Genomic DNA, 20,520 nt, shown 5'->3' with positions numbered 1-20,520 from the left:
TTATTCGAAAAAATTAGAAACCCGCAAAGCGGAGGACCTTCCCGTTATAATTAAGAGCTTATACTTGGAGAGAATTCTTTTTAGGTGTCTACGAACCTATTTTTCAGAGTATAAAGTCAAAAATAAATTATTCGATTTTTTTGACCCACCCTAGTAACCATGCAGGTAAAATGATTTTCAATTATATAGTCAGTAGTCGACGAAGTTGACCAAGCAGATTGTGCTTAGTCTTAGCTTGCCCGTACAATGATTCGACAGACGAGGGTCTCAGCGGTCATAGAAATGATTCCTTCAACAGCGTCGAAGATTGCTCCAGTAGCCGACTGTACTGACGTGGATTATCTCTACGGTTTCCACGTGTCACAGTGCTAATGTCATCAGTTAGGCACAGAATAAATGCACTGCAATAATGCACAAGTTGATCCATAACCGCATATGCCTGAACCGGAAAAATCCGCACACGCTAAACTTATTGTTGAGCCTGTATTAAAATCTGTGATTCATGAAAAGCACAATAAGAAATCTAAAAAATTTTAATATTCACTATGTAGAGTGTATCAAATTTTATTGGAACAGTAAAAGTATATATTCTTAAAACACTGTTATAACACTATGTTTATAATGAAACAATTATTGAATGTGAACATTTACCATTTATTTTTTTTTTCTGCGCTGCTTTGTTGAGTTTTTTGCAAGCTAGAAAAGCTCTCAGCATACTTTGAATTTTAATTATTTTTCGTACTTGGGTTTCATACAATCTTGATAGATACTCTTCGTTGTAATATTTTAAAAATACTTTCGATCGACTAATCATCCATCCTTCCATTTTCAATCTTATTAGAAGTAAGCGACAGTTTTCCCGAGAAATATCTACTTGTTCTCCAAAGTCAAAAGCAAGAAACTGGTATCTGTGTAACATAAAAAGATAAGTTTCTGAATACAGCTAAACTCAAGTTAATTTTCCGGTTATATTATCCAAGTATGTTTTAAGTGCTAACAGATTATCGGAAAATCGATTTCAAGTCAATAACAAGATATGAGTTGTTTAAACTTTAAAATTCGGTTAATAATACATATCAATACCTATTTCAATTTATATGTCGTGTATCGGCTTCAAGTACATTGTTCTAGTTCCCACACGAGGATTACGTCTGTATTCCTATTTGTATATCTGTCGTAGTCTTTTAGCAAAATTCGTCATTTCATGAAAAACCTAGGTATTTCCAGAAACGTCGATGTTTTGTGAAAAATTTTCAAGTTGCATTCAAAGCTGAAAGCATGATAACAGTTACGAAAAAAAATATTGCCAGATGTAAATGTTGGAGATTGTGTACTAGTCAATGTTGATAAAGTTGACAGAAGTCCGGGAGACCCACAGAATATAGTCGCTGTAGTTACTGATGTCAAAAACAGTGTATATCAGGTTGGAACAACAGCAGGACTGATCAAATCGTGGTTTAATCAGAATGACTAAAAAAAGCGTCGTCTAGTTTTCTCAAAGTTGAACAAGTTGACGTAAATACATTTGTTTCAATTCGAGAAGCAGTAGCTGCACAATCCTTGTTTAAAGGGCAAGGCTTCGTAAAATGTTCGTGTCAACCTTCAAAAAATCAATGTCAAACAAATAGATGTCTGTGTTTTAAGTCTAAGCTTCAATGCAATCCAAGGTGTCATAAAAGTGGACCGTGTGCTAATAAGTATAATAAAAAGAATAAATTAACAAAATAAGATAAAGTAGATTGACAAAATAATATAATTATTGATTTGTATAATAAGAATAAAAAAAGTTGTTTTTTAATTGATCCATTTTTTAATTACATAATATTTGACACTTTACAGGCATTACATGAAACATCAAACTTTCAGCTGCGCCTGATTGTGTTACTTGGTTTAACTACGATATGCCAGAGTCGAGTGGTCATTTGATGAAAATTATAATTTTTCACAAAACGTCGACGTTTCGGGAAATGCCTGGGTTTCTCATGAAATGACGAATTTTGCTAAAAGACTACAACATATCTAATGGATGTGAGCAGAGTACAATTGATCCTTACTTAATTTATTGGAATAAGTGAATTTTTTGGTTTTATTGTTAGGCATATTCAGAGATTGTTGAGTGGACTATCAGCGGTTTAACTGTCAGTTATATCGGGGGCCTAATCAAGATTTAAAAATTTCCACAATTTGTATTATTAATCACAAACTATATAATTGAACACGCACATGGATTAATTGTAAAATTATTACACTTCTCACAAAAATTAAGGGAGCAGAAAAAAATCCAAATTTTTGGGGGATTTTCAACAGGCTGTAACTTATACAAAAATGGTCGTACAGCAAAATAAAAAAAAAGCAAATTGTAGCTCTAAGTGTTTTGTTTTTGGATCTGAGTTTGAAAATTTTTTTTTGAAAATATTTTTCGAGTAATCATAAGAAAACCACCGAAAAAAAAATTTTCGAAATTTTTTTGGTTTTTTTTTTTAATCTACGGACGTGGAAAAAATTTTTTCGACTCAACCTCCATATGGACCGGATAGCTTGTTTATTCAGATTTAATTTCGTCTTTTTAAAATCTCGATGCGAGCATTTCTCGCTGAGATATCGATGTTTGAATGAAAAAAGATCATTTTGTCTTTGATTACCAATATCTCAGCAACCAATGATTGCACAGAAATTTTGAGGTTGGTTTTAAAAGCTTGAATAAATTCTCTACAAGGATTGGCAATTGAATTTTGAAAAAAAAATTTTTTTTCAATCATTACATGAATTTGAAAAAGCATCCAAAAAAGGGCTTTTTGTCGTTTTTTGGAAAATCAAGCGCCCAATCAAAAATATTGCGGAAACCACTGACGTTAAGTGTGCCTCTTACTGTTCAATATACCCACAAAAACCCTACAAAGTTTCAATTCAATCCAGCCAACCGTTTTTTTTTCCCACTTGATCGAATTTTTGAAAAAATTAAAGGAGCAAGAATTTCGCTCTGAAAGTGTCATAATTTTTATCAAAAATGAAAAAAAATTTTTTTTTTCATTTTTCTCTCAATTCTGTATTAGTGACTTGAAAAATTTAAGGAAAAAAAAAAAAAAAAAAAAATCGAAAATTTTTGAGAAAAAAAAAAAAATTTTTTTTTAATTTTTTTTCAATTGGCCCAAATCAAAAAAAATGTAGGGACTCACTTTCTCACCGATTTTACTCTTCCGCACTTTAAGTTTCCTAGTCACAAATTAATTGAATAAATTAAAAGTTGATACCCCCAAGGCAAGTCGAATATTCGTTATACTACGAATATTGGGACAATAATTTTTTCGTGCGAATTCCAACAGTGTCTAAAAAAGAACAGTTTTTCTTAAAACTAACCTGCTTTCTTGGTAATCGAGCCAATCAACAGTTTTTCTCAAAACTACCGTATTTTTTAATTTTTAGAAAAGCAAATTAACTGAGTTTTTGCAAACTTTAGTTTTCTTTTTATTTTTTTTCATAATGCCTAGGCGGCATTTATCCGCGCCACAAGTCGCTCAGATAGTGACTCTAGTGGAAGAAGGGTACAATTACCGACAAGTCGGGGATCGTATGGACGTTAGTTCATCTGTCGTATCTCGCGCATACAATCGGTATTTGGAAACCGGTGGTTATCAACGACGAGTTGGCCAAGGTCGTCGTCGCGCAACAAATCCTCGTGATGACTGAGCGATCGTTCGGCGCGTTCGTCAAGAACCTTTCGTTCCTGCGAACGTTGTCGCCCGAAATTTTCCGAACCGTCGTGTTGAAAAAGGCCAAAATCATCAATTGGCATCAAAAATCGCACGGACCATGACTAGAGAGCTAGTCATGGTACTAACAAAAGCACGGACCATAACGAGAGAGCTAGTGGAAAATTATTCTATTCATAGTGGGAAATCATTCTAAATTGTCATTGGGCCGCTACCTTCGAAACCCCCACGCAGTCCATCGGAGCTAGCGAGCCAATGAATTAACCCAACTAAATCCCCTCCCAAATCACAAGACTATTTAAAAGAGGCAGCGAGGAGAGCTGCCTCACAGTCCACTTCCATCCTCTGAGCGAAAAAGAAGAAGAAGAAGAAGAAGAAGAAGAAGAAGCCAATCAAGAGTCTACAGTAAGCGAGCAAGGCTTACAATACAGTGCAGTATCTTTGGATATCAAGCGAGCAAAGCTTGTATATCCACTACTCAATAATCGGACCAACTCGGATCATCTCAACTACACCAAACGCTGACTGGCATCGTTAAATTAGTTCTTTTTAGAACTAAAACTTAAATAGTTCTTTTTAGAACTAAAACTTCAACAGTTCTTTTCAGAACTAACCAACTAAGTCTTCTCAAGACTACTCAAGGCTCTTATTTAAGAGCGTGTGACTAACAAGTCATCTCAAGACTACTACGTAGTCTTGATTATAACGGTCTTTTTCAAGACCAACAAAGAATTACAATCGTAAGAAACCTACCCAGGTTTGAGAGAAGGTGCCGGTATTATAACCGAACATTTTTATGGTCCCTCGAGCCGGATCTTCTCTCGACTTGGGTAGTACTAAGTGACATCTCCAGACTTATCTCTGAGAGTGCACAACATTGTTTGAGATTGAGTTTCACTACTTTGCGCATTGCGGAGCACTAAGTGCTGCGGGAAGTCTTGTCACTCAAATTCTCAAAGATGTCAGCACTTCAGGCTAGATTGTCGCTGCAGCAGTCAAAGTACACATTCATCATGTCTCTGCAGAAGGAAGTTCAGGCCGAAACTCATCAATCTTTTAACATTCACGTGGCCAAAGCAAAGCTGTTGATGCTCAAGACCAACTGGGAAAAGTTTGAGGCAGAGCACGAAAAAATCATCCTGTCTAAGGTCGAGATCCCACCAGACGATTCGTACATTAAGAACAACGCCTACGAAACGGCTATGCAATGCGTTGTTAATGTCCAAGCTGCCCTGGAAGAGAGGATATCAGAATTAGAAGCAGCTAATCCTCCTAGTGGAACTAGTCTTGCCAACGCAAGTCTAACTGGAGGAGCAGCAGTCAGACCATCATCACTGCCCAAAATTCCGATTCCACCATTTTCTGGTAACTTCGGAGATTGGAGAGCCTTCTCAGATCTGTTCGTCTCACTGATAGGGGAAAACACAGCCATCTCAAATGCGGAGAAATTTGTTCATCTCAGAAATAGCCTCTACGGAAATGCTGCAAGTCTCATCTCTAACATCAAGATCTCCGCCGATTCTTTTCAAGTAGCTTGGGACATGCTCGTCAAGAGGTATGAAAACAAAAGACTTCTCATCGCAGCCCAACTGGATAAGCTTCTGCGCTTGAAGACGCCAGGAGTTCGGTCATCAGCAACTCTCAATGATCTTCTCAACGTCGTTTCTGAATCAACCAACTCTCTGAAAGCTCTCGGACTTCCAGTTGACCAGTGGGACTCAATCATCGTTCATCTCATGACACATCATCTAGACTCCAAAACTCGCGAAGATTGGGAAATGCACCTTGGGTCATCAACGGAGTATCTATCTCTAGAACAGTTAACTGGTTTTCTAACTGGTGCTGCTAGAGCTCTAGAAAGTATCGAGGAGCAGTCCAAGACCACTTTAAGAAAGACAAAATCAGAAACAATGCCATCTCAACCATCAAGAGTACATCACGTCATCTCAGACCAACCTGGAACGTCATCTCAAGCTGAGACAAAGCCATGAGTGAAGGATTTGAACACCACCTGCAAGTACTGTGGCAAGAATCATTACCTTGCCTTCTGTCAAGACTTCTCAACGAAGCCCGATGCTGAGAAACTTCAGTTAGTCAAGACCGAGAGGTTGTGTTACAACTGCTTAGGTAGGCACAACTTGTACAAGTGCAGTAACACTCAAACATGTAAACTGTGTAAAGAGCGCCATCACACATTGTTGCACGGCTTGTTTACAAAACCCAAGGAACAACCAACATCTCTTGCAGCCTTCTCTGAAAAGTTATCATCTCTATCTCAACTTTCTCAAACCGAAGACAAGCCAACTCCACAATGACGGTGGCAGCCGTCATCTCGAAACCCACGCAGTCATCTCAAAAGGTTACCATTAGCAAGTCATCTCAACCCGAGCAGTTGCCTGCTCAGGCAAACCAGTCCTCTCAGATAATTGACATCTCCAAGTCATCTCAACCAGAGCAATTGCCTGCTCAGGCAAATGCAATAGCTTTATCAGCAATTAACACAAGAACTGCAGTAATCCTGGCTACTTGCAAAGCACTAGTAGTGTCTCCTAACATGAAAAAACATACAACTCGTCTTCTCATCGATCCAGGATCAGAATTGACATTAGTCTCAGCCAAGCTAGTTAAAGAAGCAAAACTCAACCAACTAGCCACTGTGATACCAATCCTAGGCGTGGGTAATCAGTCTTCAAGCAAAACTCTTGGTCAAATGAACTTAACCATTGAGTCTTGCATCTCACATAAACAAGTCCATATCAGAGCACATATCCTGCCTCAAATCACTACTAAGATTCCATCAGTCTCCATCATAGACCAGCATTGGTCTCATCTGAGCAAGCTAGAAAGAGCAGATCCAGACTTCCTGAAGCCTGGACACGTCGAAATCCTCATAGGGGCTGATACGCTTAATCAAATACTAGAACCATCTCCAATAATTAAAGGGCAATCAGATGAGCCATTAGCAATTCACACAATCTTTGGATGGGCCTTTCTTGGACCAGCATCATCTCAAGCACGAAATCTCCCTCTCAGGTCTCTTCATACTGTGACAAACGATGAGCTTCAAGACTCCCTCACAAGATTCTGGGTTCAGGAAGAAGTACCAAATCAAACAAAGCCATCTCTCAGTTTAGCAGAAGCGCAATGTGAAGAATATTACCTTAGCACACTCTCACGAAACCAAGAAGGGCGCTACGTAGTGCGAATACCACTATCAGCTGACATCTCACAGTTAGAAAATTCTAGAGCTATCGCTTTCCGTTGTTTGAAACGACTTTTCAAGCGTCTGGAATCTGACGGACTTCTCAAACAGCGGTATACGGACTTCATGCACGAGTATGAAACATTAGGCCACATGGTAGCAGTTCCAAAGGATGCCCCTGAACCTAAACAAGTCTACTACCTACCTCATCATGGAGTTCTCCGAGAACAAAGCACTACTACAAAGCTCAGAGTCGTTTTCAACGGGTCATGTAAAACCACCTCACAAGTATCACTCAATGACATTCAGCATGCTGGTCCAAAAACTCAAAGAGATATATTTGACGTATTGTTGTTCATCAGACGTTTCAAATTCATCTTCATGACTGACATAGTCAAGATGTTTCGACAGATTCAAGTCCATCAGGATGATTGGGACTTACAACGAATTCTCTGGATCAATCAACAGAATGAAGTCCAAGAATATCAACTAAAAACAGTTACGTATGGAACTAGATCAGCACCATACTTAGCTTGCAGAACATTATTCCAACTAGTGGAAGATGAAAAGGAAAGTTACCCATTAGCAGTTGATTCAATCCTAAAAGGCAGTTATGTTGATGACATCTCAGGTGGAGCTGATTCAATTGACCATCTCAACACAATAGCTCAACAGCTTAACAGCATGTGTGCTTCAGCATGTCTTCCACTAGATAAATGGAAAAGCAACACACAAGAGTTTATTATTCCATCGACATCTCAATCCAAGGACAAGTCATCGCTTCACACGTTTGATGAATCATTATCAAAGGTATTAGGTCTCTCCTGGTCATCAACTCATGATCAGTTTACATTTCAAAGCTCCATATCAGAAAGTGCAGTAATAACCAAGAGATCAATTCTCTCAGAAGTAGCTCAACTGTTCGACCCTCTCGGCCTCATCTCTCCAGTGGTCATTAAAGCCAAAATTCTGCTCCAGCAACTTTGGCTTGAGAAGCTTGATTGGGATGATCAACTTTCCCCTGATACAGTAAATCAATGGACCAAGTTTCGAGAAGATATCTCAAAGTTAACCGAACTTCGAATACCTAGATGGATTAATCTGCAAGCTAATTCATACTCAGTACAACTCCATGGATTCTCCGATGCATCTCAACTAGCTATGGCTGCTGTTGTTTACCTCAGAGTCACTGATCATAAAGGAAACTCAAAAGTCACTCTAGTCTGCTCAAAAACTAGAGTCGCTCCAATCAAGAGGCTAACAATTCCACGATTAGAGCTTTCAGCTGCAGTGCTTCTCGTCCATCTCATAAAGCATACACAATCTACATTAGAACTTCAACATGTCCCCGTATTTCTATGGACCGACTCTTCAATAACACTTGCATGGGTTAAAAATAAGCCCATGAACTGGAAAGAATACGTTGGAAACCGAGTTTCAACTATTCATCAGACACTTCCAAATGCAAGTTGGAGATACACATCAGGAAAGCTCAATCCAGCAGATTGTGCTTCAAGAGGTCTAACCGCTTCTCAACTAATTCAGCATCATCTCTGGTGGACAGGCCCACCATGGTTAGCTCAATCTCCTGAATATTGGCCAATCTCCGTAGCTCCATCTCCAACAGAAGATATCGAGGCACGACCTGGCATCTCGTTAACAGCAGTTATACAGCCAACAATTTGGGACTTGATCGATCTTCCATGCGTAAAAACATTCCACAAGGATCTTAACAAGTTACTACGAATAACAGCACTATGTCAACGAGCCATCTCATGTTTCAAACGAATCCCCAACTCGAACATATCAACATCTCCAATTGGTCCAGCAGACTTAGAGAAAGCAAAACTATTTTGGATTAAAGCAACTCAGCAAGCATACTTCTCATCCGAAATCAGCACCATAGTATCAGGAAAACCCCTAGCAAAATCTCACGCCCTCTCTAGACTAACTACAAGATTAGATCATCAAGGTATACTTCGAGTAGGAGGACGTCTTCAAAACTCTATACTTGATCATGACAGCAAGCACCCATCCATATTACCTCGACAATGCAAACTTTCTGAACTTCTCATCGCTGATGCTCATGCCCGGACCTTCCACGGTGGAACTCAACTAACACTAATGTACCTACGACGTCAATGTTGGATATTAGGAGGAAGAGCTCCAATCAAGTCTTTTATCCAACACTGTTTAGTCTGCGCCCGAATCAGAGCAGTCCGAACACAACAACTCATGGCACCTCTACCGTCATCTCGAGTGACTCCATCATTAGTTTTTGAAACTACTGGAGTTGATTACGCAGGACCAATTACATTAAAGACATTTCAAGGAAGAGGTGCAAAGAAATTCAAAGGGTGGATAGCAGTCTTCGTCTGTTTCTCAACGTCAGCAATTCATCTTGAAGCAGTCTCAGACTACTCAACCGAAGGTTTCTTGAAGGCATTTCGACGATTTACAAGTCGACGAGGAATCTGCAAAACATTACACAGCGACTGTGGTACCAATTTCAAAGGAGCTGACAACGAATTGAAACGTCTCTTCTCTCAGGCTACATCAGAATCAAAAGAGCTTCAACGTCTTCTCACTAATGATGGTACAAATTGGAAATTTAATCCCGCAGGGGCACCGCACATGGGAGGAAAATGGGAAGCTGCAGTGAAATCTGTTAAACGTCATCTCCAATTGTCAATATCGGAGACCAGCTTCACATTTGAAAATTTCTCCACTCTCTTAGCACAAGTTGAGGCAGTACTCAACTCAAGACCTCTCAGTGCTCTATCAGATGATCCAGAAGATCTCTCTGCTCTAACTCCAGGCCATTTTATTCGAGGAGCTGCGCTCAACTCTATACCTGAACCATCTCTAACCTCCGTAAACGAGTCAAGACTATCTCAATTTCAACGGATTCAAGAACGATTTCAACAATTCTGGAACCGATGGTCAGCAGAATGCTTATCCTTACATCAGTCCATCTCAAAGTGGCGTAACCAGCAAGACGATATTAAACTAGGATCCTTGGTGCTAATAACAGATGAAAGACTTCCCCCTTCAAAATGGCCTCTCGCGAGAGTAATTCAACTTCACCCAGGGAAGGATGGACTTACTCGAGTAGTCACTCTCAAGACAGCTACATCAATTCTTACTCGACCAATTGTCAAGTTAGCTCTTCTCCCACTAGCTCCTCACCAAGAATCGCCTGATTGAAATTCTGCATTCCTGCAGAATTTGGGGGGGGGAGAATGTTGAAAAAGGCCAAAATCATCAATTGGCATCAAAAATCGCACGGACTATGACTAGAGAGCTAGTCATGGTACTAACAAAAGCACGGACCATAACGAGAGAGCTAGTGGAAAATTATTCTATTCATAGTGGGAAATCATTCTAAATTGTCATTGGGCCGCTACCTTCGAAACCCCCACGCAGTCCATCGGAGCTAGCGAGCCAATGAATTAACCCAACTAAATCCCTCCCAAATCACAAGACTGTTTAAAAGAGGCAGCGAGGAGAGCTGCCTCACAGTCCACTTCCATCCTCTGAGCGAAAAAGAAGAACAAGAAGAAGAAGAAGAAGAAGAAGCCAATCAAGAGTCTACAGTAAGCGAGCAGGCTTACAATACAGTGCAGTATCTTTGGATATCAAGCGAGCAAAGCTTGTATATCCACTACTCAATAATCGGACCAACTCGGATCATCTCAACTACACCAAACGCTGACTGGCATCGTTAAATTAGTTCTTTTTAGAACTAAAACTTAAATAGTTCTTTTTAGAACTAAAACTTCAACAGTTCTTTTCAGAACTAACCAACTAAGTCTTCTCAAGACTACTCAAGGCTCTTATTTAAGAGCGTGTGACTAACAAGTCATCTCAAGACTACTACGTAGTCTTGATTATAACGGTCTTTTTCAAGACCAACAAAGAATTACAATCGTAAGAAACCTACCCAGGTTTGAGAGAAGGTGCCGGTATTATAACCGAACACGTCGACAACAACAACAACAACAACAGCAACAACAACGACGACGACGACAACAACAACCGCGGAACATTTCAGTTCAAACGGTTCGAAATCGTCTCCGTGAGACTGGAGTGCGATCAAGAAGTGCCGCCCGAGTACCGATGTTATCACCCATACATCGCCGAAACCGTCTGGCTTACGCTCGTCAACATGTTCATTGGACCGTAAAGCATTATAACAATGTTTTGTTTTCTGATGAGTGTCGGGTATGCCTGTTTAGAAATGACCGAAGACCCCGAGTTTGGCGTCGTCAGGGAGAGCGTTTTTCACGTAACTTCACTCGACCGGTAGCTGCTTACAACGGAGGGTCGGTGATGGTTTGGGGAGGAGTTTCGAGATTTTCACGAACTCCTTAGGTAATCGTCCACGAAAATCTAAACGCTACGCGTTACATTAATCAGATCTTACGACCTGTTGTCTTGCCTCTACGGCAGCAAACTAAAGGTTTTATTTTTATGCAAGACCATGCCCGGCCTCACACAGCAAACGTCACCCGTCGGTTTTTCCAAAGACACGACATAACGTTGTTAAGGCATCCAGCGGTAAGCCCTGATCTTAACCCTATCGAGCACGTCTGGGATATCCTGAAGCGCCGATTGCGCCAGAATTATCCCAATTTACGAACGTTAGCTCGTAACGAAAATTTTTTTCATTTTTGATAAAAATTATGACATTTTCAGAGCGAAATTCTTGCTCCTTTAATTTTTTCAAAAATTCAATCAAGTAGGAAAAAAAAACGGTTGGCTGGATTGAATTGAAACTTTGTAGGGTTTTGGTGGGTATATTGAACAGTAAGAGGTACACTTAACGTCAGTGGTTTCCGTAATATTTTTGATTGGGCGCTTGATTTTCCAAAAAACGACAAAAAGCTCATTTTTGGATGCTTTTTCAAATTCATGTAATGATTGAAAAAAAATTTTTTTTTCAAAATTCAATTGCCAATCCTTGTAGAGAATTTATTCAAGTTTTTAAAACCAACCTCAAAATTTCTGTGCAATCATTGGTTGCTGAGATATTGGTAATCAAAGACAAAATGATCTTTTTCCATTCAAACATCGATATCTCAGCGAGAAATGCTCGTATCGAGATTTAAAAAAAACGAAATTAATCTGAATAAACAAGCTATCCGGTCCATATGGAGGTTGAGTCGAAAAAATTTTTTCCACGTCCGTAGATTAAAAAAAAAAAACCAAAAAAATTTCGAAAATTTTTTTTTCGGTGGTTTTCTTACACTACTGGAAAAAATTAAGGGATCAAAAAAAATTCCAAATTTTTCGGTAGTTTTCAACAGGCCGTAACTTTGAGAGAAATGGTCGTACAGGAAATAATAAAAAAGGAAATTGTAGCTCCAAGTGTCTAGTTTTTGGATTAGAACTTCAAAATTTTGTAGCCTCCGCGGTTTCTGAGTAATCGTAGAAAAACCAGCAACAAAAAAATTCTCAAAATTTTTTTAGTTTTTTTTTATTGGTCTACGGGCGTGGAAAAAAATTTTTTAGCTTAACCACCATAAGGATCGGATACTTTGTTTATTTAGCTTTAATTTCTTTTTTTAAACACCCTGATACGTCCACTCCTCGCTGAGATATCGGTCTTCAAATGGAAAAGGATCTTTTTGTCTTTGATTATCGATATCTCAGCAACCAATGATCGCACAGAAAGTTAAAGGTGGGTTTCAAGAACTTGAATGAATTTCCCTTAACGACTGTCCATTGTTTTTCGAAAAAAATTTTTCTTTCCGTCACATGAATTTGAAAATGCAACAAAAAAGGGCTTTTAGTAGTTTTTTGGAAAATCAAGCGCTGGATCGAAAATATTGAGGAAACCACTAATGTTAAGTGTGCCTTTTACAGTCCAATATGTCCACAAAAACCCTACAAAGAATCAAATTAATCCAGCCAGCCGTTTTTTTGTTTCACTTGATCGAATTTTTGAAAAAATTAAAGGATCACGTTTTTTGCTCTGAAAAGCTCATAATTTTTAAAAATGAGAAAAAAAATGGTTTTTTCGAGCTTTTTCCACATTTTTGTTCCAGAAAGTGCTTAAATTGAAAAAAAAAAAAAAATTTTCAAAAAAAAAAATTTTTTCGAAAAAAAAATTAAAAAAAAAAATTTTTTTGGAAAAATTTTTTTTTTAACAAGTTAAGGAAACTCAAAAAACCATCGCCTAATGATTTTTATCACCTTTCCACCGCTGCATTCCTTGATTCTACTGATCTCCTTTTAATTAAATTAATAAAAAAAGTTAATACCCCCAATCGAATTTTGATTTTTTTCATACGCTTTTCGGAGTTTTTTTTTCTTTTCTTTTTGTGAATCCTTAGCAAATTGCTTTATTAAACAGTTTTTTTCAAAACTAATCCCTCTGCGCTAAAAAAAATTTTTTTTAATTTTTTGGTCAAAATTGAAAATTTCTGATTTTTGATTCTTAATCATGGTTAGACGACATTTATCGGAGGTGGAAGTCGCTCGGTTAGTGACTCTTATCGACGAGGGTTACACTCAACATGCAGTTGCTATCCGGATGGGTGTAAGTCAATCTGTCGTATCTCGAGCTTATACCAGATACCAAGAGACGAATCAATATCATCGTCGCCCCGGACAAGGTCGCCATCGAGTAACTAATGCCCGCGATGATCGAACAATTGTTAGAGAAGTTCGACGACAACCTTTCGTCAATGCGAATATTGTCGCTCGAAACTTCCCCAATCGCAGACAACAGCAACAACAACAGCAACAGCGACGACGGCATCAAGTGCGAAACATTTGCTCTCGAACAATCATCAACCGTCTTCGTGAAACTGGGTTACACGCACGACATCCTAATCGTGTACCCCTGTTGACAGCAAGACATCGTCGAGCTCGTTTAGCGTATGCTTACGATCATCGAAATTGGAACTTGAGGGAATGAACAAATGTTTTATTCACTGATGAGTCTCGTTTTAATCTGTATGGGAACGATCGACGTCCTCTCGTTTGGCGCCGTCGTGGAGAACGTTTTCGCCAGAACTTTGTCCGTCCAGTCGTTGCCTACGGCGGTGGATCAGTTATGGTGTGGGGCGGCGTTTCACGAAATTGGAGAACACCTTTGGTAATTGTACGCGAAAATTTGACAGCTAGACGTTACATCGACCAAATTTTAAGGCCCATTGTTCTGCGCAGACGACAACATATGAGGTCGTTCATATTGATGCAAGATAATGCACGTCCACACACAGCCAACATTACCCGGCGCTTCTTTGAGCGGCATGACATCACATTGTTGCGACACCCAGCAATGAGTCCAGATCTTAACCCCATAGAGCACGTTTGGGACATAATGGGCCGTCGGTTGCGCAGAGAGTATCGAAATTTGCAGAACTTAGCTGCTTTGGAGCGCGCGCTTCAGCACATTTGGAATACCATTCCGCAGCCTCAAATTACCGTCTGCATAAACATGGCTGAACGTTTGAGAGCCGTTATTGAAAACAGGGGTGGTAATACCCGGTATTGAACCAACAAAAACCTTCAGAGAATGAGTTTGGAGTCATTAAATACGGTGGAACTGACGAGCCACCGGGTCTCAATTCTCCTGAAATACCTTACACACACACACACACACACACACACACACACACACACACACACACACACACACACACACACACACACACACACACACACACACACACACACACACACACACACACACACACACACACACACACACACACACACACACACACACAGAAGCGTAAATCCGACCGCGCGACCTCCACGTGGTACGCTTTGGATAATGCTAATGCCGGCGGTAATTGTTTTCTTAAACTTTTCAAGAGAAAAAATTTCAAAAAAATATTTTTTTTTTTTTCAATTTAAGCACTTTCTGGAACAAAAATGTGGAAAAAGCTCGAAAAAACAATTTTTTTCTCATTTTTAAAAATTATGAGCTTTTCAGAGCAAAAACGTGATCCTTTAATTTTTCAAAAATTCGATCAAGTGAAACAAAAAAACGGCTGGCTGGATTAATTTGATTCTTTGTAGGGTTTTTGTGGACATATTGGACTGTAAAAGGCACACTTAACATTAGTGGTTTCCTCAATATTTTCGATCCAGCGCTTGATTTTCCAAAAACTACTAAAAGCCCTTTTTTGTTGCATTTTCAAATTCATGTGACGGAAAGAAAAAATTGTTTTTCGAAAAAACAATGGACAGTCGTTAAGGGAAATTCATTCAAGTTCTTGAAACCCACCTTTAACTTTCTGTGCGATCATTGGTTGCTGAGATATCGATAATCAAAGACAAAAAGATCCTTTTCCATTTGAAGACCGATATCTCAGCGAGGAGTGGACGTATCAGGGTGTTTAAAAAAAGAAATTAAAGCTAAATGAACAAAGTATCCGATCCTTATGGTGGTTAATCTAAAAAAATTTTTCTACGCCCGTAGACCAAAAAAAAAAAAAAAAAAAATTTTGAGAATTTTTTTGTTGCTGGTTTTTCTACGATTACTCAGAAACCGCGGAGGCTACAAAATTTTGAAGTTCTAATCCAAAAACTAGACACTTGGAGCTACAATTTCCTTTTTTTTATTTCCTGTACGACCATTTCTCTCAAAGTTACGGCCTGTTGAAAACTACCGAAAAATTTGGAATTTTTTTTTGATCCCTTAATTTTTTCCAGTAGTGTATAAGCTCACAAACTACAATTTACCAAAGTATATAATCAAATTTATTGCTAGTTATTTAAGTCAATGTTGATTTAGGGTTACGGTGGGGGACACTCATAGCTCTGAATGCAAAATAACAGCAGGTGTACCACAGGGATCCATTCTTGGACCACTGCTATTTTATTATGAATCAATGATATTCTAAAACATAATAAAATAACATTAACTTTATTTGCAGATAATACAGGGGTGTTAACCACCTCCTGGTCCAAAGATGTAATAATTAAAGACCTTCAGTCACACATAGACATATTACAAGAATACTGTATTAAATAGAAAATAAAAATTAATGTAAATGAAATCGAATTTATAATATTTAAGCATAAAAAGAAATCTACCGAAATCCTTAAAATGGATGGTTAAGAACTGAAAATAACTGATGGCGCGAAGTATCTGAGTCTTATACTCGAGACTAAACTCAAATTTAACAAACGTATATCGAATCTAATTAGCAGAGCTAACGCAGCAATTTCTATTTTATACTCATTAATCGATAGAAACAGTAAAGTATCTGTAAGAAATAAGTTAATTATATACACTATGAGTATAAGACCTATACTACTGTACGCGACTCCAATATGGAGTAATTCTAAAAGATATAATTTTGACTGGTTGCAGAAAATCCAAAATAAAATAATACAGATAGCTATAAATACTAAGTCTTGTACATCTTTCATAGAATTAAATAAGCCATCAGGTTTGCCATTAACTAAAGACATCATTTATCGTCATACTATGAACTTTTATGAATCTGTCAAAAACTACTAGAATTCATGAACAATGTTTGCTGTGATATGAATATAAATCCATGGCATAAGTGCAAAATGCCTAACCAAATGCTAATTGATCGTAATCAATTAGCAACTCTCTAGTACTAGTTTTAAGTTTAATCTGTAAGACATAACAACTATTATAATTATAAGTCTAATTAGGTTTTTATAAACTTTTTTCCTAAAAATAATAAATATCTTGTATGATATTTTTCATAAAGTATATAAAACATAAATAAAAACTATATATATCGAATGTGAGTAGAGACCAACGATCAGAAATCATAAATGCTGTAATAATATTGTAATAACTATGTTAATTATATTTATATGATATCAATAAAAATCTTTGAAAACTGAAAAACCTCGGGCATTAGTATTTTCAACTCTACGACCATCGGATTCCCTAAAAAGTGTCTATAACATCAGAAGCCGAGTTTTTCACCTACAGTTACGGACCATCTCATATAAAGAGTACAGTGAACGCGCAAGGCTTACAAATTATTAACAGTCGACCGATAACAAGAGAGCAAAGCTTGTTATTGATTTATTAGTGACAACAGCTCTCTCAGAACTACAATTTAAACAGCTCTTCTTAAAGCTCATCAGAAGTTAGTCAACGGTAAGCATGCAAGGCTTACAAATATCTCAATGGTTATTCGATAACAAGCGCGCAAGGCTTGTTATCGCATCAACGGTTACACCAGAACTTCTCAGAGCTCCAAGCTCAACCACTTTAATACGAGCTTCAATTCTAACCTGCTCTCTTTTGAGAGTAAGTGACTTCGAGTCACCGCTAGCCACTTGTGGTCGTACTCGGTAGTTTGCTGCCCCAAATGTTACCAGAAACTTTTCAATCGAGTCGTCTCAGAACCAAATCAGCCTTTCTCAGAGTTAACCAACACAAAGGTTTTTGTCAAGATCACACTCAACTCAAGTCACGTAAAATCTCTATTCATAGTTAAAGAGACTCCAGTACCGAGTAGTCTTCTCGAGTTAAATTGCTAACACATAGTATCTGGAAGAATGATGATAAACTTTTTGATGTTAGTACGATTAACTTAAACTTTTACAATTTTTGACTCGATAAAACTTTTCTTCAGACTAAAAATAAAGGAATACTTTTTATGATTGATGAATACATTATGAAAACGTATTATTTTGTTTAATTTTGATAGAATCCATAAAGTATAATGTAGCATAGAATTTGACATTCAAGTTGCACGTGCAACAACCGAGTGAATAACATCAACCAAAAAAATAATATCCATCAAAGTAAATAATACTACGTACCTTCGAAGAAATTCTTGGAACGGGATTCGATAAGCATATCCTTCTTGTCTAGTGCACGCCGTTTCTATAACCCCAAGTGCTTTAATTTGTTGCTTCACTATATACCGATTGAAACCCCAAGGTTCTTTTTTCAAATCAGCTCGAATACAGCGTATAAAATGTGTGCCAATTTTTTGGGTTACCGATAAGTTGTTTAGTATTTCTATGCAAACATTCCGAAATGTTGAAGTACACGAACGCATTTTTTTTGTCTGTGAATACTGGTCTCTGAGAATGACACGATTTTTCTGAAAATCAAATTAAAAATCATGGCATTAGAAAGTAGTTGTTACATTACGAAACGTTCGACTTACGTTTAATCTTAACGGCATTAAATTTTTGTGGATTTCAGTTTCTTCTGGCTTTTCAACTAGGTTTAATTCTGATATAAGATTTCCAGTTCGAGATAACTTGTTGATAAACATTTGTTTGATTAAATGAAGAGATGAAAGTTTCATTGTATTTATCATTTCAGGAGAAACAAAGTCTCTATTTTTTTCAACAGTATCGGCTATATCATAGTTGACTTTTCCTGTATAATGGGCGACTGAGAATTCATGAGAACTTAAGATCTTTATATGTGAATTTCCTTTGTAATACTCAAATTTTTTTACAATAAATTGGACATCTTCAAACTGACGAGAAGCTTGATCAATTATTTGAAAAATTCCGAATTTTTTGTTCATTAATTGCTCAACTACCTCTTGATTATCGTAAAAATTAAAAGATATAGTCGGTGTATGTTCTTCTTCATTATCTTGCTACATCAACATACAAAAAACATGACATTGTTAGTTTTATTCATTATATTTGCTTTATAATAATGTTTACATGATAAAGTTATGGAATTTACTTTTGGAGATCGTATAAGAAAAACGAAACTTCCACCAAAAGAAGTTCATTTTATTATATCATGATTGAACAAATAATTACTCAAGAACACAAAAAAATTGGTTCGTACACTCGACTAGATCTATCTAGGTCTATGGAGTTCAATTCGTTAAATCCGAATACTTGGAAAGTTTGCCTCGCACAGCCCCAAAATTTTGACTAGACTACAAGAAACCACCAAAAATAGGAACACAATCGCAAAAAATGAGCTTAGGAAAAAATCTTTTTTTTTTTTTACCTCAATTAAGTATATTTCTTAGGTATTCTAATGAGCTGAATAGAGAAATATAGCGTATTTAAGTGGTTTAGTCTCTAAAATTAAAGTAGATTGCAGAAAAACCTCTAAAAATAGCTTAAAAATGCAGATACGCCAGTGTCACGAACGGAGTGAGTGATAGAGCGTATGGTCAATAAAACGTAAATCTTAAATATCTGAACTTTACCGCTTTCTTAACCTATTCTATTGCTTAATTGCAATTTTATTTGTAATGGAGATTTTTTCTTATTTTATAAGTAATAATAAACGAATTTAATTGTATGTGTTTTCAATTTATTGAGATAAACAAGTTAGTGTATTACAAAGTTAGGTATACAAATTATACAGATAATAAAAAATAAAGATATAACAACCACAAACGTTATGTAGAAGATTAGCTTAGAAAATAATGTTTTAGAAAAAACAAAATAACACTGGTCTGCAATGAAATCCTCCTGTAAAAAATTTTGACATAAATATGACGATTCAAATGTTCTGAATCTATCCCCATTGGCCGATTTTTTCCTCTACGTCTAGGCTTTTTTCTATGAATTTTTTTTCAAATTTCGAAAATTTGAGTTTTTTTTTCTAATTTTTGCGCGTCAATGTTACAAATAGTGTATATTAGGGTGTCATTTTGAGGCAATATTTTTTTTTACTGCTATACCAGAAAATCTGGTAGTATATAGAAAATAAAAAATTATGCGTCTGGGATAAAGGTTTTAAGTCCAATAGCGGCTTACCTCATCAAAAAATTCGATTTTCCATTTAAATAACACAGGAAAAAAAAATTTTTTTTCGAAAAACCTTTCTATGGCCTTCATAGGTAATTAAATTCTCTACAAAAATGTAGTTTCGAAGTTATAGCCCGTTAAACGGTAACATTAAAAAAAAATAGACATTAAATTCCATTTAATTTTCAATTTATTTACTCTTACATGAATAACTTAATTATATTGTACATTTTTGAGCATTGAAATTTTTAATTCAAGTATTGGACCCATTTCAATATAATAATCTAAGTCGAATTATGATTAAATAGTTATTACTATTGTGAAATAATAACACTTATGGATTAAAATCATATTTCCGCGCATATTTTTACAGTTTTTTAGTTCGATATTTTGTATCATGGTGCTGTTTCCTATTTCTGTCATTCTCTGCGGTTAAGCATTATAATAACTTTCTATTCTTTATTTCTCGGCCGGCAATTATTTTGCATCAATTGGTGCACTCAACATCGATCAACATTGATTAACTTCCGTAATATTAATGTTTTGTGTGTATGGTGTTGTTTTATATCATTGCTAAAATATATAAAGTTCTCGTGGCAATAAATATAAGTTGTATTTCTTACTAGTACTACTTGTGATTAGGTGTTGTAATTAAATCAAGGAAGTACTCAGTTATTTGATATTTAATTATAAATCTCTGGGTAAATCGTAAATCCTAAAAATCCTAACCTTAAAAATAGTATAAAGACTGTTATTGATGAAGTGAATACTATTTGGAGTAAGACCAGAATTTCTGTGATGAAAAATCCAAACAGTGCTGAAAAATTAAAACACTTGTATAATAAGTGGATTAAAATTAAAAAAAACTGTACACGAACAAAATCAGTTACCCAAAAAACTAAAGAA

General features: G+C 36.8%; 1 protein-coding gene across 1 annotated transcript in view; it reads right to left on the bottom strand.

Moving 5' to 3' along the window:
- Positions 1-20,520, bottom strand: part of Ninac (STKc_myosinIII_N_like and MYSc_Myo21 domain-containing protein ninaC) — a 1,002,000-nt gene that overhangs the window by 242,893 nt on the left and 738,587 nt on the right. The window contains 2 exon segments of the mRNA XM_074259010.1: positions 646-908; positions 17,695-18,494. Coding sequence (XP_074115111.1) covers positions 646-908; positions 17,695-18,494 — 1,063 coding nt within the window.

This window comes from Cotesia typhae, unplaced genomic scaffold, assembly GCF_013202065.1.
Source record: "Cotesia typhae breed Kobodo isofemale line unplaced genomic scaffold, CoteBio_Ctyphae contig_17, whole genome shotgun sequence".
Taxonomy (NCBI): Eukaryota; Metazoa; Arthropoda; class Insecta; order Hymenoptera; family Braconidae; genus Cotesia; species Cotesia typhae.
The sequence above is the reverse complement of the archived record's forward strand: the minus strand, read 5'-3'. Positions and strand labels throughout refer to the sequence as shown.